General features: G+C 35.2%; 1 protein-coding gene across 1 annotated transcript; it reads right to left on the reverse strand.

Annotated features, from left to right (window-relative positions):
- Positions 1 to 2,017: 2,017 nt before the first annotated feature.
- LOC131933322 (protein ELYS) lies at positions 2,018 to 25,410 on the reverse strand. The gene is made up of 39 exons (XM_059290106.1): positions 25,371 to 25,410; positions 23,711 to 23,818; positions 23,245 to 23,501; positions 23,019 to 23,148; positions 22,235 to 22,381; positions 21,757 to 21,828; positions 20,668 to 20,776; positions 20,435 to 20,557; positions 20,241 to 20,316; positions 19,875 to 20,034; positions 18,555 to 18,784; positions 18,147 to 18,243; positions 17,775 to 17,959; positions 17,418 to 17,601; positions 17,183 to 17,323; positions 16,642 to 16,843; positions 16,315 to 16,435; positions 15,853 to 16,059; positions 15,197 to 15,390; positions 14,830 to 14,924; positions 14,252 to 14,433; positions 13,763 to 13,910; positions 13,231 to 13,384; positions 12,859 to 12,930; positions 12,550 to 12,657; positions 12,248 to 12,417; positions 11,632 to 11,867; positions 10,736 to 10,871; positions 10,270 to 10,393; positions 9,928 to 10,070; positions 9,298 to 9,419; positions 8,471 to 8,720; positions 6,872 to 8,009; positions 6,166 to 6,341; positions 5,649 to 5,875; positions 4,613 to 4,688; positions 4,185 to 4,431; positions 3,765 to 3,960; positions 2,018 to 3,485 (listed from the first exon to the last, which is right to left on the reverse strand). The coding sequence occupies exons 2-39, from the start codon at positions 23,790 to 23,792 to the stop codon at positions 3,468 to 3,470; spliced, it is 6,735 nt and encodes a 2,244-aa protein (XP_059146089.1). The 5' UTR covers positions 23,793 to 23,818; positions 25,371 to 25,410; the 3' UTR covers positions 2,018 to 3,467.
- Positions 25,411 to 26,011: the final 601 nt, after the last annotated feature.

Raw genomic sequence — 26,011 nt, forward strand, 5'->3', positions numbered from 1 at the left:
TGGAAGAAGCTCTGCAGGCATGGTTGCTTTGTCAGGCAGGCCAGTGACAGAATTAGAATATAAATAAACGTGAACATTGACTCTTTTGTAAGATTGGCACAATTTTTTTTGTTGCTCTAATTTATCCTTAATCAATATGCCGCAACTAAATGATTTTTGTTTGTCTGTTTGCCTGTCCTTTATGCATTAATACAAAAATTATTCAATCGCCATGATACATTGGGAAGTCGCTTAGAATATTTCAGACAAACCTCAACTGACCGTGAAATTTCCTACCGTGAGAGGAGCAGCTAGTGCCTCTCGCTCGAAGGAAAGCCACAAAGAAATTGTCTTCTTTAAAATTTTCTGCCATTACAATTTTTTATTCGTTCGGAGGGCAGTGCACTGGCAGTAAGGCGGTTCGGTTTGCCACCCAGAGTTTACCAGCGGCTTTCTTAGTTGGTTGGGCGTCCTGTACAAGGGATCAGGGTTATTGCTTGATTCAATGGTCAAACTGCACAGGCGCGCCAGCGGGCGCCCCGGGTTCCCCCGTGAGCACTACGGCACATATACTTGTTTAAGGAGCGCCATGTCCTATGGATACGGAGGGCTACCTGTATCGATGACACAATAAAAATTGTGTTTGGTTAGTGGCGTCGCATGCCTGTGCGTTTAGTGAGTGTCACCGCCACCCCTCAAACAATTTAGCATTTCCGGTGGAGTGTAACCCCCTTTCCTTAATATTTTATTATTTTAACTGGATAAAACATAGTTTTTACTGTAAATTTTACGAGTTTTCGTCATGGTGTCACTCCTAAATTGTGACACCTCCGCCCCCACCTTGTGACGCGACGGTGCTTTGTTACTTAAATGTTAAAGTTACAGGCTTACAGTGAATTTGTAGGGTTTTTTTTTTTTACATAAGAGTAATATAAAATCACCCTTACTGGGTACCATATAATAATAACGTATAAATACACAATTAGGACGTATAAAATACATAATTTATAGATTGACGAAGGGGCCCAATGATTATTTTTGCATAGGGGCCCGAAAATCCTAGCTACGTTACTGTTCACAGGGTAAAAGGAAAGTAAGTAGGCCGAAACAAACTTGGAACAGTTCATCCAGTGAAGTATTAGCTGTCGGAAAGCCATAGACCCAACTTGCAACTTGGAGGAATCGCCCAAAACGAAGATGCGATGGACTGGTGTAGTTGTATTTCAGTGCTTCACAAGTGGTACACAGGATTGATGATGATTGTCCAGCCATTTAACTTGGTTTATTGAAGAACGAAATCATTACAAAATGTCTATTAGAACCTTACAATAGTACAGCGAAAAAAAAATGATGAATTTCAGTCAACATCTAGACTTATAAAATAAAATGTGAAAAAAAAAACGTCCTGCACACGCGTCGTTAATGGGAGTAGAGCCCGCATGGTTCTTGCGTGTATGAATATTCTGAGATTAGAATATTCCTGTTTCAGTTTTAGCTATGTGGTCATCCATAAATGACGTCACGCTTTTTTGACGACCCCCCGCCCCCCCCCCCCACCCAAATGACGTCACATCTCAGCCTACAACCCCGCTAAAAATTGCAGTTGAATTTTTCTTAAAACGCTGATTTTTTCTCTCTAAAGTCCAGAAAAAGCTCGGTCAGCAGAGATTATTTTAATAGATTTCTATTACAATTTATTAAAACCGTTGTCTAAAAACGAAAAATTACGGTTAAAAATTAGTTTTCTAACATTACTTTTTTATTATGTAAAAGTGTGACGTCACACTATCTGACCTCCAGTCTCCCACACAGCCCCTACGAGTGTGACGTCATTTATTCGACCCCGTACTCGTATTGAGTTAATTCAATACTTTCAGTTATCATAATAGTGAGAGAAAAAAATCATTCCCAAGAAACTTATATATTATGTATTTATACAAACGCATTTTTAAATCTAAATGCCAATGCTGGTAAAAGCTGTCTTTTTGTTATATCAGTTAATATAACGCGTAATATAATCAAACACAAAACGATCAAATCATTAGTAGTTCCAGTCCAAGTTTTATTTTTGACAAAGGATCTAAACATTATTTTGGTCATTAAGTTAATTCCTCACAAGATCCACGCATTGCTACAAATATGCAAACGATTTGTCTACATCTTGATAAAAATTCAATCAGACATTTTTCATTCCCCTTCAGACCTGCCTAAGGATAAGATGCTGACCTACCGGTCTAGTGTAATTTTACTCAACGATAGCCAGATTCTCAACACTTATGTTTTAAATACATTACTCAAAAACAACCAGCTTTACTTACTCAATATTTCATGAATAAATACAGGATCATACCCAAGTCTAAATCTGTAGTTCATTTGATCAAAAGAACAAAACATATCTTGTTAGTAAGTTTTAAAATTTTAAAAGTTAACTTCAATAGTAAAAGTAAAGTTCCCTTTCCGAACCTGACAGTCCACGAGGCAAGTAGAGTTTACCTGTTTCTGTGACCTTGGCATATGAAGGGATAGTGTGATCAGCTCTATGCCCAGCACCCTTACTTTCCCTAACGTGAGTTAGGCACCTATCAGAGTGGGTCGACTCAGGGATGTTATTGAACACAGATTTAAACAAGTCTTTCAGGTTAACAGTCTAGCACTCTACAGCTAGGCCACACAAACTGCAAAATTTACAGAGAAAAAAAAAGGGTGGGCGACACCATGAGGTGCCGCACTGGGTGACACCCGACCTACCATATCACTGATTACAGCTATTCATGCCAACAGGGTTGTTTCTTAAAATTTTAAAAATTTCTAAAGCCAGAAAGTTAAAGTTCTTAAAATTTCTATTGAAAATATATGTCCCATTTTTGTTTATACTCCCCCCTCTTAAAAAATCCTGCCACACCACTGCGAACAACAGTTATAAGACACCATACAGCCTCTACACACTGATATAAACAACTCTTCACAAACAATCAGATAAATATTTTAGCGATCAACTTAAATTTATTTTTCAGACATCACATTAATTTTACAAGCAAACACAATGTCATACAGGTTCTAAATCTTTTACATATAATGTTCACTCATCCTGACTTCAGTTTATCTTATACAAAACCTGGATGTATCTAGCAGCATTTAAACAAACAACCTACAACCAATAAAAAAAACAACAAACAAACAACAAAGTACACAAGCACTAAATGATATACTTTTTCATGACAAAATTATTAAGATAAATCTTAACGTATACAACTATACAAAATTGTCAGCATTAGAAAAATGAATGCACATCAGCTTGATTTTTGCTCCTCAAACATGAAAACAACAAACACATTTTTAAAATTCAATGAATGCCCAATCTGTTTGGAAGTTGCAAACATAAAAAACATTTTATCTTGTATTTAACATGATCCAGGTCGCTGCAAAACTTGCCTTAAAAAACATCTGGAATGATCTAATCTAAGCTGGTCTTTTTGTTTCAGTATTGTTTACTGTCTTGAAGAAGTCTGTAACAAAAAAAAAGAAGTTTAAACTTCAATACAATATCAGCTTTTATTAAAAGCTTATTTTACAAATTATTGAATTATTTAATGAGTATACACATCATTTATCATTAATATGTCTGAATGATGTGAAAATATGTTGATTTTAAGATGATAACCCTTAATTATGTAAAAGAGTAGAATGATTTTGATGCTAACAAAAATCTAGTTAGATATTTTTTGTGTTAAATAGTTAAAAATATAGCACTAAGGTTGAATGAAAATAATGGATTAGGATATCACCTGTGAGGGCGAGGTCTGTTTGGAGGGCTTGATTCTTCTGGTGCGGGGTACTCGGGGTTTGTATCTACGCAAGATGCTGGCTGATGCTCGCTGTGTTTCACTTGGCTGTTTTCTAAGGGATCTTGTGGGACTTCCAGAATCAGGAGACAAAAGTAAAGGGCTACCACTGTATAACGTGCGCTTCTTTTTTCTAGTTCTGTGGAAGACAATCAGCATGAACATAGATAAACAACATTAAAAAAAATAGAACAACAATTGCTTAGCCATATCTTCCTAAAGGGAAAATTGTAAAGAATTACTTTTTCTATAATGGAAAAACACACACACATATATAGATTATATTTGCTGGAGTGCAGACAGTGGCATTAAAAAAAATTCACCATTATTTTACATGTAGTAATACAATTTAAAAAGGCTTACTGTCTTTGCTTAGTCTTTTCACTGGGATTACTTTCTTCTTCTGGTGGCTTTTCTTCTGTGGACTTGACCTCTAGCACCTCCTCTTCCTGGTCCACAGCTATGGTAGGCTGAGAGAAAACAAAAGTGTGCTCCTTCACTTCAGGTTCTTCTGGCACTTCACTGGCTGACTTTCTCACATCCTGCTCTTTTACATTGTGCTTGATGGGCAGGGAAAAGGTGAAGGAAGGACTCATCTCTTTTGTGAAGTCTGTTGAATATATTTGTTTCAATTTAAAATAAATAAAATAATTAATTAAATAAAATAATTAATTAATCAAATAAATAAATAAATAAATAAATATATATATATATATATGGATGTACACAGAAAATGTATGATCATTTTTTTCAATGTAACAATGAAGTGTCAATATAATTAAGCTGTATACCCTGTGCAGAGCCCATCTTTTTAGGCGTATGAGCAGCTCCAAGGGGTTTACTTTCACCTGCAATCATAGTCTTCCCCTGGAAAACAAAACATTTTGTGTCTGAAATCTTAAAGCAATCATAAATAAAATACTTAAAAAAAACTTTTTAAAAAACCACGTTTTTCTTGTGGACTAAAAAGTAGAAAATAAATTTTTCTTTTGTGCTTCCTCGAGCTGTGCAGGTTCTTGTGATGACTGACAAAAAACGTGGGTACGTTCACCATCAAATTTCCCGACCCATCTGCCCGACCCACGTTTTTTGTCAGTCATCACAAGAACCTGCACAGCTCGAGGAAGCACAAAAGAAAAATTTATTTTCTACTTTTTAGTCCACAAGAAAAACGTGGTTTTTTAAAAAGTTTTTTTTAAGTATTTTATTTTCTCCTTTTTAGTCCGTTGCTACACATGAAAAACGTGGTTTTTAAAAAAGTTGTTTATATAGTTTATTTTCTACTTTATCTAATGACTTGATTAAGTATGACTTGACTAAGTGTTTATAAATACACGGACTAAAAAAATCTTGAGCGACCAGGATTCGAACCTGGGTTGTCGCGGCCACAACGCGAAGTACTAACCACTATACGATCACGGCCAGCGCGCTCACATCGATTGGGGCCGAAGTAACTGTGTCTATAAGCCTCCAGTCTTGTCGGTATCTTTAGAAATCATGTCCTCAATTTTATGGTCCTTGGGGCGTAATTAAATTAAGCTAATTACGGTCTCTAATTGCTAGTTTTTATGATTGCATCTGAAATTGTTAGGCGAAAGTAGCCTGTATGCCAAATTTCAGATCTGTAGAGCAATCAGAAGTGGGCTACTTTTCGATGTCAATTTTAACAACAAACAAACAAATCCACAAACGCGAAGCTGAGTTAAGAAAAACGTGTTAAAAAAAACAACAACAACAAAAACATGAACAAGGAATTCAAGACTTGAAATGTACACTATATGTAATCACATGGATTTAATTTGAGCAACAGTTGAAAGCGAACTCTACCTGGGTTTTGTCTACAATCTCCACCTCGTCCTCCACTTCAAACCTCAGAGGAGGCATCTCTTCACCCCACACCTCTTCAGCCTCATCGTCCCTGTTATTATTTTTGTTTTCGTTTGCTGCCTCATCACTCTGCTGTGTCCTAGCTGGGGACTTAGACCTTGCTCTGGTTCTAACAGGTAGAGCCTCCTCTTTATCTTCAGGTGGTGCTGACTCTGTAGCCGGTTCTTCTGTTTGAATAAGTTATTTTTGTAATGCATTTGCTACAGTAACAAGATCTTATAGTTGCAGTGTAATAGTGTAGTCGGGTACTAATATAAACCTGAAGGTTCAGTTCTAAGGCTCAATAATGTAAAACTTCCTTGGGTTCAAAGAGCTTTAATGAACACCTCACACCTAGATAAGATGGCTGGCCACACTGATGGCACAGATAATTAAAGGAAACACCCTAATAAACTCAATTATATAAAAAAAGAGAACTGTTCTAACTGTTGTGAAAAAATATCAGTACCATACATACCAACAATTTTTCGATCAGGAGTTTTTTTACTACGTGTTGTGCGTGCTGGTAGTGCTGGCTCAAGAGACTTTGCCTTCCTTGTACTTTTAGTGGTGAGTGTTTCGTCTCCCTCTTCTGTCACTGTCCTTTCAGGGGTTTTCTCCGTTAGTGCCTTCTGCTTCCTTGTAGTTACAGATCTGTTGATATTTTGCAAACAGTGAACTTAAAATTAAAAGCTCTCAAGAACATTTAAATTGTAAATAGAATTGCTTTATTATTTCAGGAATTGGTTTATTATTTCAGGAATATTCAATTTAAAAACATAAATTCCTTTAAACATCTGCAATTTTATTTAAATTTGCCAATATTTTGAGTAGAGGCTCATTAAAAAAAATAGGTATTTTATGCTTTTCTATAATTATTTTTTAATTTAAAATGGAGTTGAAGGAAAAGGTATTTAAAACTTGGAATTCTTTAGCTTTAGTAGCTAGCTTTAATTGTTTCTGACATGCTATGTACTAGAGACTAATATGCTTAATGTGAGATGGAACGAGACATTAATCAATAAAATAAATTCCCCACCTGAATTAATTTTTTAAAAATACTTCATTTTGTGTGTGCTAATGATAAAAACAAACTTTCTTTGCTTTTTTTATTGCAGCGTAAACTAAAATAACAAATAAAAAATAAGTCATAGAAAAACAATGAAATGGCTAAAATAGCTTACCTTTTTGGGGAAACAACTGGTGTAACAATAGATTCAATCTCAACTGTGCTTAACTTTTCAGGAGATTTAGGCTTGCGGGTTGATTTTCTAGATGGACCAGCAACAGACTTTGTGTCTTCCGTATCACTTTTATCAGGCTGTTGGCTCGGAGAGACGTTCACTGCAACTGGTTCAACGTCTGCAGTGTTAGGCTTTTCAGGAGACTTAGCCAGTCTCCTCGACTGTCTTGTAGGAGTAGACGGACAAACAGCTGACAGGGGTGCAACTCTGTCAGGTGTTTTTGATCGATTTCTCAACTTTCTTCCAAAGCTTTCTTCTTGATCTTCTATTTCTTTGTGCTCTTGTGTTTGTAGCTGGGAAGTAGCATCCGTGATAGGACCTTCTGAGTCGTCCCGTTTTCTTTTAGACTTTCGACCAGGTGATGATTTATTGTCTCCTTCTCTGTTCTCCACAAGATCACCTGCAACTCTTGGCGGTGTCATAGCCCTCGGTGGAGTCACTGCCCTTTGAGGAGTCACAGCCCTCTGGGGTGTTACGGCCCGCTGTGGCGTCACAGCCCTCTGGGGTGTTGCACTTCTCAATCCCCTGGTTCTGGACGGTGACACTGGCTCTACACCTGATGCTTCAGTAAGATCTGGTGTTTTAAGTCTGGCAGACTTGCGTCGTTGCGACGCCCTCTCTAGTGAGACGTCTCTAGAAATGTCAGCATCCTCTACTGCAGAAAATGTTTCTGAGCTTGAGCCTTTCAGATCTAACTGTGTCTTTGAAGCGGAAGATTTCTTTTCATGTCTGGGAGCCAATGCTGGGGTAGGTTCCTCCTCAGATAATTTAACACTAGCATCTTGCTCCATTTTTTCTGTCTCAGACACTTTTTTAGACCTTCTGGAAGGTGACCTTCTCTCTGGTGTTCGCCGCAGGGATTTTGGTGGAGTGGAGGGTAAGGCTTCCTCGGGCATGTCCTCTGCTTCTTGGCTGGACAATTCACTTGTAGATTTCTGCACTTGTCTAGACGGTGATTTTCGTTCAGGTGTTTTTCTTCTAAGCGGGGTCTTGGCTTTAGAATCATCAGACTCTTCACTGACTCTACTCTTGGGGGGAGAAGCTTGTGTAGAGAGACCCCTGTCATCACCCCTGCTCTCTGTAAATAAAATGGGGTGCATTAGGATAGGATATTATTAAGATAGGGTATGGGGTGCATTAGGATAGGATATTGTTAAGATAGGGTATGGTGTTGTTGAATGATAGAGCTCACAGCTGTTAACCCAAAAGCCTCAAGTTTGGATCCCAGGCTAGAGTCTGGCACTCACAAAAGAGAAACTAAGGTGACTCAGCATAGTGCTGACCATACTATCTTTTTGTATGCCAAAGTAAATTGAAACAGATGAATTCTACTTCATCTGCCTTATGTGTCTTGGGCACTAACAGGAAAAGATGATGAAGATCAAGTGTCCAATGACTTAGCCTATAGGATAGGAAACTATGTGTTCTTCAACTGATTATAAACAAATTATGTGATATAACTGAAGAAGCAATCATATGATCAGAATTGATGACCCTGAACAGATCAATGATAAAAAATAAACAAAAGTAGTGTCTCACCTTTTTTAGGTTCTTGACTTTCTGTGGTTTCTGAGTACTGTAACATTTTCTTATAAAGTTCCAGGTCAACACGTTTCTTCACCATGAGTTTTGCCCTTTTGCTGAGAGGGGGTGTGGCTGGAGGCGAGTCTTCTCCATGCTGCCTGGCCTCAGGGGACCTCTGGCTAACATCCACAAGCAGCTCTGTACGCCTTGATGAGTGTTGAATGTGGGAAGCCGTGCTATTCTTGTCAACCTCAGCCACAGAGCTCTATCACATAAAAAAGGTGATGTCTTAGCTAATTCACTACTAATTTTGTTAAATAAAATGTAACAGTTTCATCAACACCTTTTTTTCTACTCCTGATAACTGTTCATTTTAAAATACAGTACACAAGGCAAGGTTATATTTATTTATGAGAATAATATACAAAACATATACCACAAATAGTGCCTAAACATTATTTGGACAAACCAGGAAAGGTGCATTTTAAGTAAAAAATAAAATAAATTAATTAAATCATTACATCAATTATAAAAATAAATAAAGCTGGTTTAATTTGTATATTTTTGTAAGTTCCAATGGGAATCTATGATGTAGCCATATACACAGATGTGTAAAAAAAAATATCTATAGACAGTGTATTGTATATTTTTTTTTGTTTACTAGATGAGCTGTGGGGGGGGGGGGGGGGGGGAATTGTTTAAAGAGCTGTGCATTGCCATCCTGGCATATAACAGTTAATAATGTTGGATGAAAAACAAGACTGGACCAGTTTTTACTTGTTTGATTCCCCTCCCCTCTAAAGCTACAATTAAAGAGCCCCAAAAAATCTCTGAAGACAAACCTGCATGCTGCTGGTTCTGTTATCTATCATGTCATCTGAAGACTTGGGCTTGTCACTGGGAGGGGTGTGAAAGGTTGACTCTATGGGGGATGATGTCATTGATGGTGTTAGAGTCGCTTGCTCTGGGAAAAAAAATTTATTTCCTCAGTGAAGTAAATATCGGCTCATGAATAAAAATTGTAATGAACTCATTCCCATAGGATGGGACTAAATGTGTCCTTCTAGGGTTCTGGCTGATATGTCTAAATGCATCCGGCTACTCCCTTCCTACTTATCTTTTCAACCTGATCATGAAATCATGCATGTGGGAGATTATTACTACCACGTAGTAGCGAGAATCCTCAAGATTTCAAGTAAAAAAAAAACAGTTTTTATCTTGTTCGGCTCATTTTCAAAACGTGTTTCACAAGATTTTTGTGTTAATTAAATGTTGCATATACAATTTTTTTTTCAGTTTTCTTTTTTTTTTATGTTGTGACAGTATTGTTATAATTTTTCTTAAGTTGGATGCTTGGGACGGATTGAGTTAAACAATTTTTAAGTGTACAAAAAAAATAAATGATAAATTTAAATTTAAAAAAAAAAAAACAGCACATGATGACAAAGCAATCTTAAACTCCAATGTCTTACCAGGCTTTTTGTTTTCAGCTTGAGGGAATTTAAATGTAACCTCTTCATCTACAATAAACTCTGAATTTTCACCCTCTGCCAGTTGGTGTTTCCATGGTGACTGGAGGTCAGGTCGGATCAGACCATGGATTTGATCTGTATATCTGGAGTAGTTTAGGAATATGTTGACAATCAATGTGTTGGGCAAAGTAAAAATATTTCAACACTATATTCCTATCAGTTACTCTTTTAATCAATTTGTTAAAAAAAAAAACTACAATAAGTCTCTTTCTTGTCTACTAACTGTGGCTGCCTGACATGTTGCCACTTTCAACTTCTCTATAATTATCAAGCAAGACTCACCTGTTATCTGGCCCCTCAGTAAAAGATAGTTGTTCCACTTGAACAGATCCTTGACCATCAAGCAAAGGGGCGTGGTTCTTAGATAGATCTGTTTCATCTTCATTCATGGACTCATCTTCTGATCCTAGAAATTCATGGGAAATACTTATAATGAAGATCATGTAAAATGCTCAACAAGTCAAGACACATTTTGATACTTTTTGAAGAATATTTTTTTGCTACAACTGAACAAAACAACAACAACACTACATAAAGTCTTGCCTTTCATGCATTTTTATAAGACCCCAAAAGTAATTAGCTATCTAACCATTAAGCTAAATATTAAGCCTAGTATCTAAAAAAGAAAAACACCCAGTTGGCTTTACACCAACAAAGTTTTAATACAGAAATGTGAATAACAGATGCCTGAACCTTTTAAAACTTTCAACCAAAAACAGCATTTTTAAAATGAGGAACCACTACTCACTAATAGGGGAGATAATTTTCTCCACATTGTCATCTGTTTCCATCCCTTCTGAATCCTGAACAGGCTCACGATCTGGTGTTACTGAGTCTTCTCTAAGGATGGGTGGTGTCACTGAGCTATCTCTCAGCTTTACACTCTACAGACACATCATAATGCTATTAATAAATACATTTACAATATTTGTAACACCTAATTATTTAACATTTTGAACCCATTGTAATGCTTTTTCAGTCGACTTAAACATCTGTGTCCCAGGCATTCCAATATAACAATCTGAAACAGCTTACCCCGAATTAACACCGTACATAAACATGTGCCAATAAAAAAAGGACATCACTAATACGATGTTAATTATTTGCAGTTTTCTATAAAAAGACATGTTAAATATCCCAACAATTGGCATTCTATCATGTCCATATCAACAAGTCTGAAAGAAGGGTCTAATGCTGGGAGGACTCGCAAACTAAGCGGTAGTATTCGCCATGAACTCACGTACAAATGTTTGTTAGAATAATAAAATTTAGCTTCATTATGAGTTTATTTTGTGTACATTTACCTCAGGAGTTCAAGGACTGGGGTCAGGAGCTAAAGTTTTAAAATAATTTCCTAAGCTTATGTTAATAACAGGAACGGCGTGGACTAGCGGTAGAGAGCTAGACTGCTACAGGTTCAAATCAGAGGAACGTCCCTGAGTCCACCCAGCTCTGATGGGTACCATACTTACAGGCGGCTGGGCATAGTGCTGACCACACTTTCCCTTCATATGCCGATGTCTCTGAGGCAGATGAACTCTACTTCATCTGCCCTATGTGTCTTGGGCACGAACAGGAAATGATGTTAATATCATACTACAAAAATACTTGATTAAATATTTCATAGTAAAAAAATATACATGCCTTTGAATTCTCCAATTCTGATGGCAAGTTTCTAGGAGATGGGGATGGTGATATGCCAACAAAGCGCAAGTGCTTGGGAGTGTGTGTAGGTAACCCAAGACCAGTGGTCTGAGGGCTGGAAACAAAGTCTACATGTGCTTGAGATAAGGGGGCCACAGTGCTGAGGGTAGTGTCTGGCTTGGAGAAACTGAATCTTTTACCTCGAGAACCGGAGGATCTTTTTAAACTAGTCGTCTCTGATGAGGAAAAAAAACAAATTTTGAACTAAAAATAAGATAGTCGAAACAATGTGTGAAGCATTAAGACTCATCCATTCATCAACTTCTGAAAGAGCATATGATGCTCAAAATATAGACATCTGGTGATACCACTTTGAGGCTGACACAACAAAGATGGTCTACACTTGGAATTAAATTGAGAATACGTCCAAAGACTTGGTGGCTCATACTATAGCAGGGGTGAAGGGCAGTGATTGACTTCATAATCATTGAAAAAAAAAACCATTAAAAAAAAATAGAACATTAAACTAACAAATTGCATGCTACATTCTTTAGCCCTATTAAATAATCTTTTATTATTTAGTACTATCTTTAAAAAAAGTATTGTCTGCAGGTACCTCTAGCGCTTGCTGGCTGAGTTTTGCTCAAATTTTTAACTTTGAGGATAGACTGTGGTGTTTTGATCTGTAGCCCTGAGCTTAATGTAGCAGGACTGCCAGTCTTCTTCTGGCTTTTTGTTGGAGTTTGGAGAACTTGAAGGCAATCCAAAGTCAGCTGTCTGAGACTTCTGTAGGGATGACAGTAAAAAATTTCATCGAAATTTTTTGAATTATATATTAAAAAACTGAACACATTTAATTATGAACAATAATTTTTTTAAAAGGGTGAGGTAACTAGAAAAAGGATTGCACAGACTTACGCATTGCCATTTACTGCACTGTTTTCCAGAGCTTTTCTCTTCACAACAGATAGTGCATTAGTGGTTAGTGGTGACAGCTTAGATTCAGGGCATAAGACCTCAAAACTTCTGTTAAAAAAGATTAATAGATCTTTATAAATCAACTACAGTTCTCAAATGATTTTCTTACAGAAATGAATTTTGATATTTAAAAACTAACAGTTGTCATTTTAAGATTTTTCACAAGTAAAAAACAGGAATTTAAGAGATGTAATGATATGCAATCAATATTCAGTTAAATGTAATAATCAGTAATGACAATTTGTTCACCTTAATTGAGATGTAGCTTTCGAGGGTCTTGGTGTCATAAGCAAAGGAAGATCGTCTATTCCTGTGTTTTCACTAAATAATGAAAAGAGTGCTGCTTTATTCCTATGATCAATATCTAAATGTACTTCTAAACAATTTTTTTTTAATCATTCGCCAATGAAAGCATGGGTCTGCGATGATGGCTTGGGTGAACACAAGCTAACCAATAAGTTCTGGCTTGCCCGAGCGTATCCATTTCTGATAGATATCTGACTACACAATCCCTTCATGTGACTAGTTCACAACTGAACTCTCCCTTTATCTGCACTCAAGGATCCTTCATCCTGTTTTTAAAAAAGGCTAAATTTAAGTGACAACAATAAATTAACATACTGGGGCTGATCTTTCTCTGTTTCCATAGAGTCTGCATTTAGCATCTGATTAGCCTCCTTCACTTTCTCTATGACAGCCATTACAAAGTGTGAGCGTGACATTGCTGTCTGGTCAACATTCCTCACCATGGTTGACAAGGGTCTTGGTCTTGCATCTAATTATGCAAATATTATAATCAAGTCGTTAATTTAAAAAGTATGCTTTTCACAACTTATTAATTCAGATTTGATTACAATTAGATGGTTCAATTTTGGTAGGCCTACTTCTATAATTTCCATCAGGGAATAATGAATCTTTTTTTTGGTGGTGAACCACCCAAAGCCATGACACCAATAATGACAGAATTTTTTTTTATAGATACAATACTATATTAGATACAATACTATATTAACTTAGCTGTGAAGAAAGAGGTACCACAAATATCAATGACTATGTTAGATCACAACACTAACACAAACAGCAACACACTAGCAACCCTGTTACAAATGTAATGCTTTCTATTTATAACATATAATATGGTAGGTAGACATACATTCAAATCTTTTGACAGCTGATATTGTAGTGCCTTTTATTTTCTCCATTAACAGCTTTCTTGTGACATCAGGTAAGGCTCGGAGATAAGCCTCCATTAATCTGTTTCTAGTCGCTGCTCTTTCTTGAGCCACAGGGCTGGTCTCTAACTATAAAAGAAATAGTGACAAATGCAAAAACATTAACTTTTTTTTTATTCTTAAAATAATAACCTACTAGTCAGTTTTAAAAGGCACAGAAATTGTAATGTTATAGAGAGAAATAGCTAAAATAGACATCAACGCACTATCAACTTTTCAAATTCAATGTATGAGAAAATTTAAGGACATAATTTTCTAAATTTTATGAGAATCCCTGGTTTTTTTTTCTTTTAAAAATCCTTTTATTTTTTATTTTTGGAGATTTTCAGGACATTTTGAAAGTTTAGGAGGCAGTGGGGGATCCTGGTTGTAATGTAAAATAAAAAAAAACAACATTCAGTTTGACCCACCTTATCCATTCTTTTCATACTTTCGTTGAGCTGAAAAGCTTGCAGGAATCTGGAATGGTGAAGGTAGTACAACAACAGTGGTTCCAGAGCATGGGGCTCTCCTCGCTGTTGCAGGTAATGCTCTAAAAAGTGTTCCTCCTTGTCTGTCAAGGTTTGTTGCAACAACTGGCCTAGCAGTTTGTCTGTGAATAAAGAAAGGTTTCCATTTCAAGTGAATCACCTAGCATTTGTGTAAATAATTCATGTGCACTGGTCGAAACTGTTAATTCTGTAACATGATACAAAAGTTTCATAACATTGGGGTTCAGTTACAAGTTTAAATAAACCTTATTTAATATGAACATGCAAATTTTAACAACTTTAAAATTGCTATAAAACTTACAAGGACTTAAAATGTTAAGGATTGAAAATGATAATTATATAAAGTAACTGAAGCACAATACTTTTAATTTAGACGATATACTTATCATACAGCCACTTCTGGCAAGTGATATTTATTAGTGAGACAAAAGGGAAAGGTCATCCAGGTCATGAAAAAGAAGCCGGACTCATTTTAGAGAAAAAAAAATAATACATACTGTTTTGGCAATCTTTTAAAAGATGACTCATCAACTTTTCAAAATTGCTTTTATTTTGACAGCCTCTTAAATACTCTATAGCTTGGCTTACTTGTCTGAAAAAAAGTGAATAATAGTACAATTAAATAATCTCTTCCTTCTTAAAATATTTCTTTTTAAATGTTTTTTGGTTCCATTTCCAGTTTACTGTAATTAAGCTTAGATAATTTTATAAACATTGAACTAGAGTTATAGATTTCAATTACTTCATTACTATCAACAGTCATTTCTAAATATACTTTCAACATTTCACGAATTATATACTCCAATCTTATTTAAAGTCCTCTCAACATGAAACTAAATAATAATATTGAATGTGATGACCAACCTATTGTTAAGGAGCACAGAAATGTACAGCTGTTGTTCTTGTGGTGTAGCCCCAAGCACACCTTTAGTGTGCAGGTAGCGTGTGGCAGCCTTGCCCTCACCTTGGGCCAGTAGGGTGTTGACCACAGCAGCATGTTTCCAGCTGCCACACCCATCTTCATGGATGTTTGGATTGACCAGGTGCCTCACCCCTTCCTGTCATTTTATACAACATATCACACATCATCTTAGCTTAAAAAATACTTCAAGTTGACAAAATGTCTTGGATGTTAAATTTCAGAAAATGCCTCTCTTTATGTTATTTCAAAAGCTAACTTTAACCTAATTACAGGGCCAAAGAAATTGATGAGCTCTACTTCAACTGCTATGGTACATTATTGTAACTTAAAAACTACTTTGAGTTACCATGCTTAGACACAGCATTCAAAACACATTTCTATAATTCTGCATGTAAAACATCCCTGATCACAATTACTTAGAAAATAAAATTAATAAAATTTTTTACTTAACCTTAATAAGTAAATGCAGATTTATATTTGAGTATTTTGAAACAGAGTGATGAATAAATAATACATGTGCAGCATATTGCGATTTGCCAGTGAGGAATCTACATAATGACAGATAATTTTTCAAAATGGTTTATCAAAACGTACATACCTCAATATCTCTGTGATCAATAAACCATATGCCCTGGACTTCATGCACTAGGCCAGGACTCAGCTGAAAGCGTTGGATAAAGCTGGCTACTTTACTTGCACTGGAGTCTGATCTGTCTAATGCAGCCAGATCTTGCAGCAGGTACAATGTGATGGCATGCTTCAAGTCCGTGCTGATTTCATCTATCAGGTAAATGTTTAGCAGACCCTGACAGAGGAAAAAAACATTTTGGTCATGAGAAGAAGCTGACAGCTTTAAATGAGAATTACAGTTAGAATCAATAACCAAAATAAACTTTTTGGTGGTACTTTGTTGTATATTAGCCTCTAGAGTTCCAAATCAAAATGCATGAAATTATTATTAAGTACATTTTACATATTATAAATGTCAATGTTCTGAATTGTGTTGCAACTTCAAGGCAATTACATGTAAAACAGTAACAACTAAGTTTTATGTTTTTACCTGCATGCTAGGGGGAGGGTAGAGACCATTGCCTCCCAGGTTCTCCCAAATTCTCTTCACAGTTGGTCCCTGACAGGTCACCAGGTCATCAATCAACAGCAGGCTTAGACCATCCACAACACTAGGAACAGAAGTAAATCAAAGTAGACAAACAGCCATCATACATCAGACTTAACATTAAAAAAAAAAAGAAAATTGAGTTAACAAAAATGTTCATTTAAATATATATATATAAATAAATATATATAGATTTATACACACTCACTTACACACATTATACCTTATATGCAACAAAATGTTTGTTGTTGCAATAATACAACTACTTACCCTTTCATAGAGCTGAGCTCAGCACGTCTTTTGTTGTACAAGTCCCCCAGGTCATAGATAGGGTAAGGAAAGACACCGACACTGTGATCACTCATATAGTCGGCCTCTGGGAGCAGTTGACTTGAGATGCACCATCGGACCACCTGATAATGCTGCAGTAAAATGTCCACTGTATCTTTTCTGATCTCTAGCTCCAGCTGACCTAGAAGGCAGGACAATATCAAATATAAATGTGATTTTTAATGACAGAACATTTTGATGGGATATTTTGTTTTATATTTTTTTTGCTATAACAATTTAGCAGTGGGATGAGATTATAGGTTTTGATAAATTTGAATTAATTTGTGTGTAAAGCTAATGAAACAGCATTTTCATAAACAAAATACTATCCAGGTTTTATGCCAAACGAAAGAGTCTTAATGGGAAATCATGGTAAAGCTAATTAAATTTTAGCAAGTATACTTTTAGCATCAACCCTCTTTTTTCAGGGGTTTAAGTCCAAAGAATAAATAAGAAAAAATAGTTTGAAGCAGACAATCACCTCTCTCTGTGGTGGGACTTGACTGAGTACTGAGCAGAGAAAAGACTTGTTTCAGATGTGCCAACAATTCTGTTAGGGACTCCAGTTGCCAGTCTGTCCTGGTGTCTATCTGGTGGCCTGACCAGTCATACAGGACTTCACCTTCAATTAGTTTACAACACTTAGCACTTTTTTTAATACTAATTGATATTTTTTAAAAATTATACATTTTCTTTTAAAGTTTATAAGTACTTACAGACATTATCTAGGGAGCTTTTAATGCTAACAACCCTATCCCATGCCCAGTTGAGTATTAGAGTTAGGCTGCAGCCATGTTCAGCAAACTCCCCATCTGCCCAGTTTTCAATACACGCAGGAATCAGTGTTGATGTAATTCCGTGCTCCAAGGCCATATTCAACAGCATTTTCCTTTGATATTCCTGCACATGATTAAAAAAATATTTTATGAAATAGTAGCACATTTAAAAAGGGATAATTTTCTCAACCAGCACCTGCTACTTCAAAATAATAATAAAGTATGTAAAATTAAATAAACAAAAAGTGAAAAGAAAATTATAATTGAACTTAAAAAAAATATTTAAAAGAGACTCACAGCTTCAATATTCTTGCTTTCTTCATAATTCTGAGGCAAAAGCCTTGCTCTTAAACACTGGTGATAAAAATCTGCAGGCCGGACCAGGAACTGAACACCGTCCTTCACAAACTGACGCAGCAACTGTCCCTGCCAACCATCACATCGTGCTTTGATATAGCTGTTAGAGGTGATCAATTGAACACCTGGAAGAAAAATAAAGAAATTTTCATATTAAATAAAACAATAACAAGCTTTGACGAAGGAGCAATGGTGTAACAAGACATTTTTTAACAATTTACCGGAACAATTCTGCTATTGGCAAGAAGGCAGGCATGTCTGTACAAACCATAACGTGGGTTTTACAGATTAAAAAAAGAAATGAGCACTTACTGGTGAGCTGTAATGCAGTAGAAAAACTATGTTCCTCTGGTGGCAATGGTGAATTCTTTATAAACCTCATCACTTTGTCACCACCGATCTCCACATTCTGTTAATACACAGTACGAGAATTTTTTTTTTATACCAACCAAAACTATTTTTGTGCAAATGTGAGATTAAGTGGTGGCTCATAATTTTTCCCTTTTCTTCATTTTTAACCTCATACTTCAGGAAATAAAAAATATATCATGAAGATGGATACTAGTACTGACAACACAATCACTCGTTAAATGAAAAAAAAAACAATATGTAAAGAATACAGGTAAAGTGTATTAATGAAATAGACATAAATTACTACAACCCATAATATAGTAAGAAAAATGAGTTATGTAAAATATATAAGGAACTTCAACAACTAACCAGAAGAGTATGTAAAGAGGTCTGAGCAAGGATGTCATCCAGACAATACACAGCCCAGTAGGGGCAGACTTGAAGTGAGCCACCATGGCACCTAATAGAAGCGGGCATTTGGGCATGGTACCATCTGTTGAGGTCAAATATACACATCCAATGCTTTGTAGAACGCCCACCTTGTGCACTTTCTGCCCTCCACACAAACACACCAAGACTGAGATCATTGCTATGAAGGCCTAAAGAAAGTGAAGAATGATATATTTTCAAAATAGTAAATTAATAACAATTTAAAGGTAATCTTATGTTAAAAATCTGTGTATAGAATCATACGTAATATACATATAAATATATGCATATATCATCATCTTTTCTTGTTTGTGCACAAGACACATGGGCAGATGAAGTAGAGCTAATCTGTTTCAATGACCACAGCATACAAGGGGATAATGCGGTCGGCACTATGCCCAGCTGCCTTTGTTTCCCTAACAGAGCTATGTGGACTCACAGGCATTTTATTGATTCGAACCTGGATTTGAACTCGACACTTTCGGGTTAGCAGTCTAGCTCTCCACCACTAGGCCACACTGCCCCATATAAACTTTTTGGTTTAAAAAAATGGATACTATTTTAAACAATCATTTGTTTAGGTATCCACTCATTTTTTAAGTGAACCCAGAAAATCAATCCAAATTTTATGTAAACTGAAACCAAAATTACAATTTTCTAAAACCCTGAAACTTAAAGCCACTCCCAATTTTTTTTAACAAAGTTGAAAATTGTTTCATAACATTTTTTTAGACATCTGATTACGCTCAATAAAGGACTGTGCATATATCAAAATTCGTTTGAACTTTTAGACCTAGCTGTACCTTATGTGTTATTCCAGTGTGTAGTCAGCCATCTGTTAAATAGTAAATATTTTGCTAACCTTAAAGTCTTGTGATTTTTATAACATGATGTGGCTTTGGTTATGAGAAAAAAAAGAAACATTGCCAGCTAAGAACCCCCTCAATGGGCTAAATGTCTAGTTTCATTAATATGAGTACCAGTATCAGCTAAGAAAAATGAAAGAAGCGACTGCAATTGATGATGTCATGTCAACGCATAGCAGTATTATTCAAGCAAGTGCAAAAGTTGGAAAGGTCTGTAACTCTAAAAAATGCACAGGAGTCTTGATAATAAAAACAAATACCAAAAGTTTAAATGGTCTCGTTTTTTTTTTAAAAACTGCAAACCTGGAAATTAAAAGAATCGGGCAAGTGAACAAAATAAGTTTCTTGAATCTCTTGGAAAAGTACCCCCTCCCCCTTGCATTTAAGAACTTACTTTCTTCAAATGATTCAGACAACAAGGGAGGAGGTGTGTAGTATGGATTACGAATGGCACTGCAACAGATGAGACTACTTCTCCAGGTGGAGTTCAGGTCACTACTGTAAGGATCTATTGTCAGCTTATGATCCAGTCTGGCTCCAACAGTGTCCAACTCCTGATCAATTAAAATTGTAAGAATTAAAATTCAGTTTCTCGATTCAAACCATCAACACAGCTCTGTGCATCAAACACAGACACAGGGATTCAGAAGCAAGCCCATTAATATAGTAAAGTTTTATGATAGTTTAAGATACAAGTTTCTTATCATTTTAATTCAAGTAAGTATTATAAAAACCTAATCCTAAAAAGTATAATACTTACATCATAATACATGCCAAAGTTGGCATACACAGCTTTTTTGAGAAAGTTAAGCTGATACAAGCAAACTCGAGCCATGCTGTAAAATATATATCATTATCCATTAGTTATTAAAACAATAAAACTAAATATATTTTTTTCCATTTAAAAAAGAATAGTTAAAATACAAGTTCAAATGAGTTATTTAGAGAACGTACTTTATTCCTTGCGTGTCACTATAGACCACCCACAAGTAAACATAGTTACGAGGATCATTTTCAGGTTCTTGAACAATAAAGTTAGACACAACAGAATTATCAGGATGGTAACGAGAGCTGTAACTGAAATAATCAATAAAAACATATTCTCAATAACATATTTAATAAAATATCAGAGGGACGAAGATAATAATTTTAAGTACATTTTTAAAAATGAAAAAAAAAATGCTTACTCTAGAACAGGATTAAACAGTTTCCAAAGCTGAAAAAAGCCATAATTAAAACCAACAGCAAGAATCCCAGCTTGTTCCATGTATTTTAGGCTGGTCACAATCACATTTTCTTTAACAAAAATGTCAAATACAGTGATAATCAATAAACCAAACACATGAAAATAGAGAATTTTAAACACTGTCTTACAAAAGAATTTTTTTGGGTCCTATATTGCTATGTACCGAATCATTAAAATATAATTGCAAGTAAAATATAAAATACTATTAAACAAAGAGGCATACATCCATTTATGACATGAGCTAAATACTCTTTAAATGTAGCCTCCAATACGCCTATGAAGTGCATAACAAGCTGACATATAATACTTAAGTGTGATGGAGGAAATCCCAAAATTACAATGAAGAACAAAGAAGAAGAAGCCTTCATTTGTGACATGGAAAAATTCTTTTTCAAATACAGTTACAGGGACATTTGATATGAGTTCGGTTTGCTAGGTGCGAATGACTTTTTTGTGCGAAAGAGATAATGGATGCATGGATTGATGTCGCTGATGAAAGATATTAACGTTTTATGATAGAAACTGGTTACTGTGGAATGCAAGTTTGGGCTAGGAAATGAAAGTGAGAGGCACTCCATATGATGTCAGCAATAATTCTAATTGTATACTGAATTTGTGAACCTAGTAGTTGAATAAAAACCTGGAGGGGAAAATAATTGACATTTTGTCAAATCATTATCGTTAATCCTGATGTGAAGTGGAGTGATTAATTCTGTTAGTGGAACCCTCACAGAGAAACTCATACGAGCTTGGTAGTGGAGCTTAAGGTCAACCCTCACACACAGTCCCAACAACATGCATAAAATTATGACAGGATGGAAGCGCAATGGAAAATTGCATTTTGTTTTCTTAAACCGAGCATTTATAGACATTAGCAAACAATGACATGCACACTGTAGCATTATAAAACACTTCCACGAAATATGACAAAATGAAAGTGTATTGGTGTAATTAATTTGTATTTGCATATTTGTCTGTTTGCTCAGTTTTCCATTTGCAAATTATTCTGGGAACAGATTAAAATATGTACCTTCGTCAAACACCTTGTCAACTGTATTATCCTGTCTTATATTATAAAAGCATCCATCTTTGTGACTCAGATCTATAAAAAATTTATTTGATGTTAATAATTTTAAACAAGATAAAACTGAAATTAAGTACTTTTCAAATAAAACACAGATTTTCGTGAATAAAATTTACATTATTACTTGCAACATAGTAAAATCTATAGCAAAATTTATAATATAAATGTCCACACTGTTTCAGGTACTGTGGCTTTGTAGGCTTCATGCCGAAGGGAGACAGGCATTCCTAGGTCTAAATGCCAGGGAAACATTTTTGCCAACAGTTCAAATTGCACTATGGGGACGGGGATGAGAATCTGGTTGGACATTTGTTACAGCAGCAGACTGCTGGTATGCAGCTTTTGACTACATATTTTATTACAAGAATACCATTACACCTATAATAGACGAAAGATGGGAAAAGTATATTACTGAACAACTTACTATTTAAAAACAAAGCAGTAATCTTGTTACAGTTACTTGCTTTCTCTCGTGTTGCCTTAGGATCTAACATTTGAGGACTGGCGAAGAACAGCTGTTTAGGTCCTGCCTCTGTCGACTGCTTTTTAGCAAGTTCATCTAAGCACAAATCTGGAAACAATTTTTAAAGAATACACTTAGAATTTGTATACCTAGGCAAGCGTACCCCTGGCAACTAAAAGTAGGAACAGGCATACATAAAAAGAGGAATATGAAGTAAAAAAACAGAACATACGATCTCATGCTGCTAAATATAAAAAAAAAAAATTAAGATAAAGAAAAACGTAACATTATACACAATAGTAGGCCTAATAGATATGAGTATTATGTATAGATATGTACTGTATAGTTAATATCTAGCCATCTAGATCTATATATTGCTTGATTTGAAGTTCAATATTAAAAAAAAAAGTGTAACCCCCCCCACCCCACTAAAATAAAACCATAACTTCAGCTGTTATAACAATATTGTTTTGATTTAACACTAGTCGATGCTATAAGAATCTTAAGCTCTTTTTACTCTACATATTTGCTTATCTTCCCGATTTAGCGGAACAAAATCAACAAAACAGGAACTGTGGAACAAGACATGATGTTTTGTAATTTAGCAGAACAGTTTGGTTTTTAGCGGGCCTGTAGGAATGTCTGGTATATCCAAAGAAAGAGTATCTCAAATCAAATTTCTCAAAAAAAAAAAATGTGATGAAGCTGATAACGATAGAATATTTTACAGAACCAAAACACTTACCAACTAAATAGATGTAACCCGCCTCAGTTCCAACAGCAGCAAGTCCAGAAAAAAACTGAAGATGTTGGCTTAACACCCATCTAGGAACATCTTCAGTTGTATTTGTAAACAAAACCTCAATAGCAGTAATCTGTAAATGACATTGTAAATATATAAACCACTAAAAAATTTAACTATTAAAAAAAAAAAACCCAGCTTCTTATCAAATTAAATTTTAAAAATATACCTTTCGAGGAAACTCAAGGGCCTGAATAACTTTACGAGACCCAACACTGAAGATACAGAGTGTCCCTTTGTCTGTGTAGTTTGATGTGGCCACAAGCAGGAGATACCCCGCCTGGCACTTCAGATCCGTCACACATGTGATGGTTGTGTTTACATCTTTCAGAACTTTACCAAACCTCCAAGTGGCTAGAACTTCATTGGTCTGGGTTAAATTTACTTCTAGCAATCCTTCACTATAAACCCACCTAATCTGGCCATCTAATAAGGGATGGATAAATACATTATTTTAAATGCATGCAATAATTATTTAAAACCTTAGATAATAAAAAAAAAAGGAAAATAATTATTAGCTGCAAGGCGAGTAGGCCTATTAAAAACATAAAAAAGAAAATTAAACAAATACTTATACAATTAATTGAACACTAGTCAATATTTATGTGAAAAAGGTGTAGCAATAATATAATTACCTTTAGATATCCCTGCATTGTTTGCACTAAACCCAGTTCTTTTATATACACCAGTACATTCCGGCGTCAGTTCAAGCTTCATGGTTTACAATGATGCTAAACAAAACACTGCAATGGGAAACTCAATTTATTCAACACTGTACAGATTTTTTAATAAAAAGAATATTAGGACCTAAGTTTTAAAATGATTTTAATCTACTGTTATGCTGTTTAGTTAATGACACAACTTAAAATCATAAATGTGATAACACTAACTAAAAATACAAAAACAATTAGACCTACTTTCAAACTATTAAAAACCAGAAAACTATTAAACTATTATTATTGCTATAAATTTAGGGTAAAACCTTAGTTTAGCGTAGGAAATTATATGGTAATGTTTGTTGAGTTTCGTATAAGTTGCAGTAAACAGTGATTTATTTGGCCATTGAAATATAAATAATAAATAAAGTCGATTGTAGTAAATTAATAATTAAATTTTTAAATTTTAATTGACACAGTGAAACAGGAATAAATAAAATATAATAGTAGATTTAAATTAGAAGATCTAAAAATATATAAATAAATAAAATGTAGGCTTAGTTATTTGTTTAATGTTTTTAACTTGCAGAGGATTTGCGACAATCAATTAATTAGATCTATCTAGCTGCTAGGCCTAGTAAAAAATAATTACGAAAATAGTAAAAATGACTAGCACAATGTTTAGTAGCAGAAATATTTAGCAGAAACTGGAAACACTTAAAATAAATTAGCAACATGAAATGATTAGTAAAGCAGTATTTAACATGCAATTAAAATCAATCTAGCAATTTTAAACGTTCTGTATTAAAAATAAAAGATGGCGCCAAATAAAGTATGGTTTACAGTACTTCTGGTAGATTCCGGAACTGCGAGACAGACTTTGCCATTGTTTTACTGTTTTTTACTGCTATAATCCTACCATTTCAGAACAATTAATTACAGACGCTAAACTAAGGTTTTACCAAATTTTGCACTAAACTAGTAAAGAATAACAAACTCCAACTGCATAATAGTATAGGAAGTCCCTTAGTCCACCCACTCATCACCCAGTTATGATAAGTTTAAAAGTAGGCCTACTTCACTTAGAAATCTAGTGCTAGCTTGATTTTTAACCCAGTGAAATGTGAAGCCCTGTCTTTTTTTGTGTGTCTAGATTCTATTTGCTCAAATCCCCATTTCCACATGCACCAGAGAAAGAAAAAATAACTGTTCAACAGGGTTACAGATTACAGAAACACTAACAGTCACAGAAAATAAAAGACACCACATACATTACACATTACACAGTTACACAATAATGACAATATTGAGCTCAATTTCTTTCATTTGAAATAGTAATAGAGGTCAAGATCTAGATTAGAAGTCTCGATCTAGAGTCTAGTCTTTCTTTTTGTAATGCAGTAGTAGATCTAGATCTAGATTAATTAAGATAAGTTTTAGTTACATTTTAGAAAAGGACTGGTTCGGTCGTTAGTCGCTAACCGAAACCGTTTCTAAATTAAATATAAGTGTGAATAAAATCCGCATTACAATATTTATTATTTAATAATACGAAGTGGGCTATTGTAACGCATTACATTATTTATCTATACCGAGCATTGGACGTAGACTATTTAATTTTGTTAAAACTTGGGTTTACCGGCTACTCAAGTTAGCATTGCCGCCTGTGGGAATCCATTATGACTTTTGTAATATGAGTAACTCTATTTACCGAGATGTAATAAAAACAAAAGAAAAAAAGCTCTTAGTTTTTAAAGCTTGAATAAAATAATAAAATTGTACCATAACTAAGCATGATAATGATAGATCTAGTAGGCCTACAATATATATGTAAATGTGCTGTTTCTAAAAATATGCTTTGCTGCGTGGTCATTTTTCAGGCATCTCTTGGGGGTGTATGGGGGAGGGGGGGCATCCGTAGGAGTACGTCTACCCCCCCCCCCCCCCCTTAACGAAGTAGAATTTATATAGAAAATATATACATTTACGTGTGTACGCCCTACCCCCGCAAGTTTCAAGCGGCTCCCGGAGAAAAAAAAGAAATACTTGGGGTGGGGTGGCGACAGTTCCTCCCCGGAGCAATTCTACAGACTTTTTCCGGACGTAAAGATAAAATTATTTATTTTAACCAGCATTAACCCTCGCTAAGAATAATGTAGGCAAGAAACCTTGCCTCCTCCCTGTCCACACGCGTCCAACTTTGGACTATTACCTGCCTCCCCGGAGTAGACGTCCACAAAAATGTAGTGGACGTTTCAAAACTTTCTCCCAATATAATAT

The sequence above is a fragment of the Physella acuta genome, unplaced genomic scaffold (assembly GCF_028476545.2).
Source record: "Physella acuta isolate Inbredline_101_S28 unplaced genomic scaffold, ASM2847654v3 ptg002455l, whole genome shotgun sequence".
Classification (NCBI taxonomy): Eukaryota; Metazoa; Mollusca; class Gastropoda; family Physidae; genus Physella; species Physella acuta.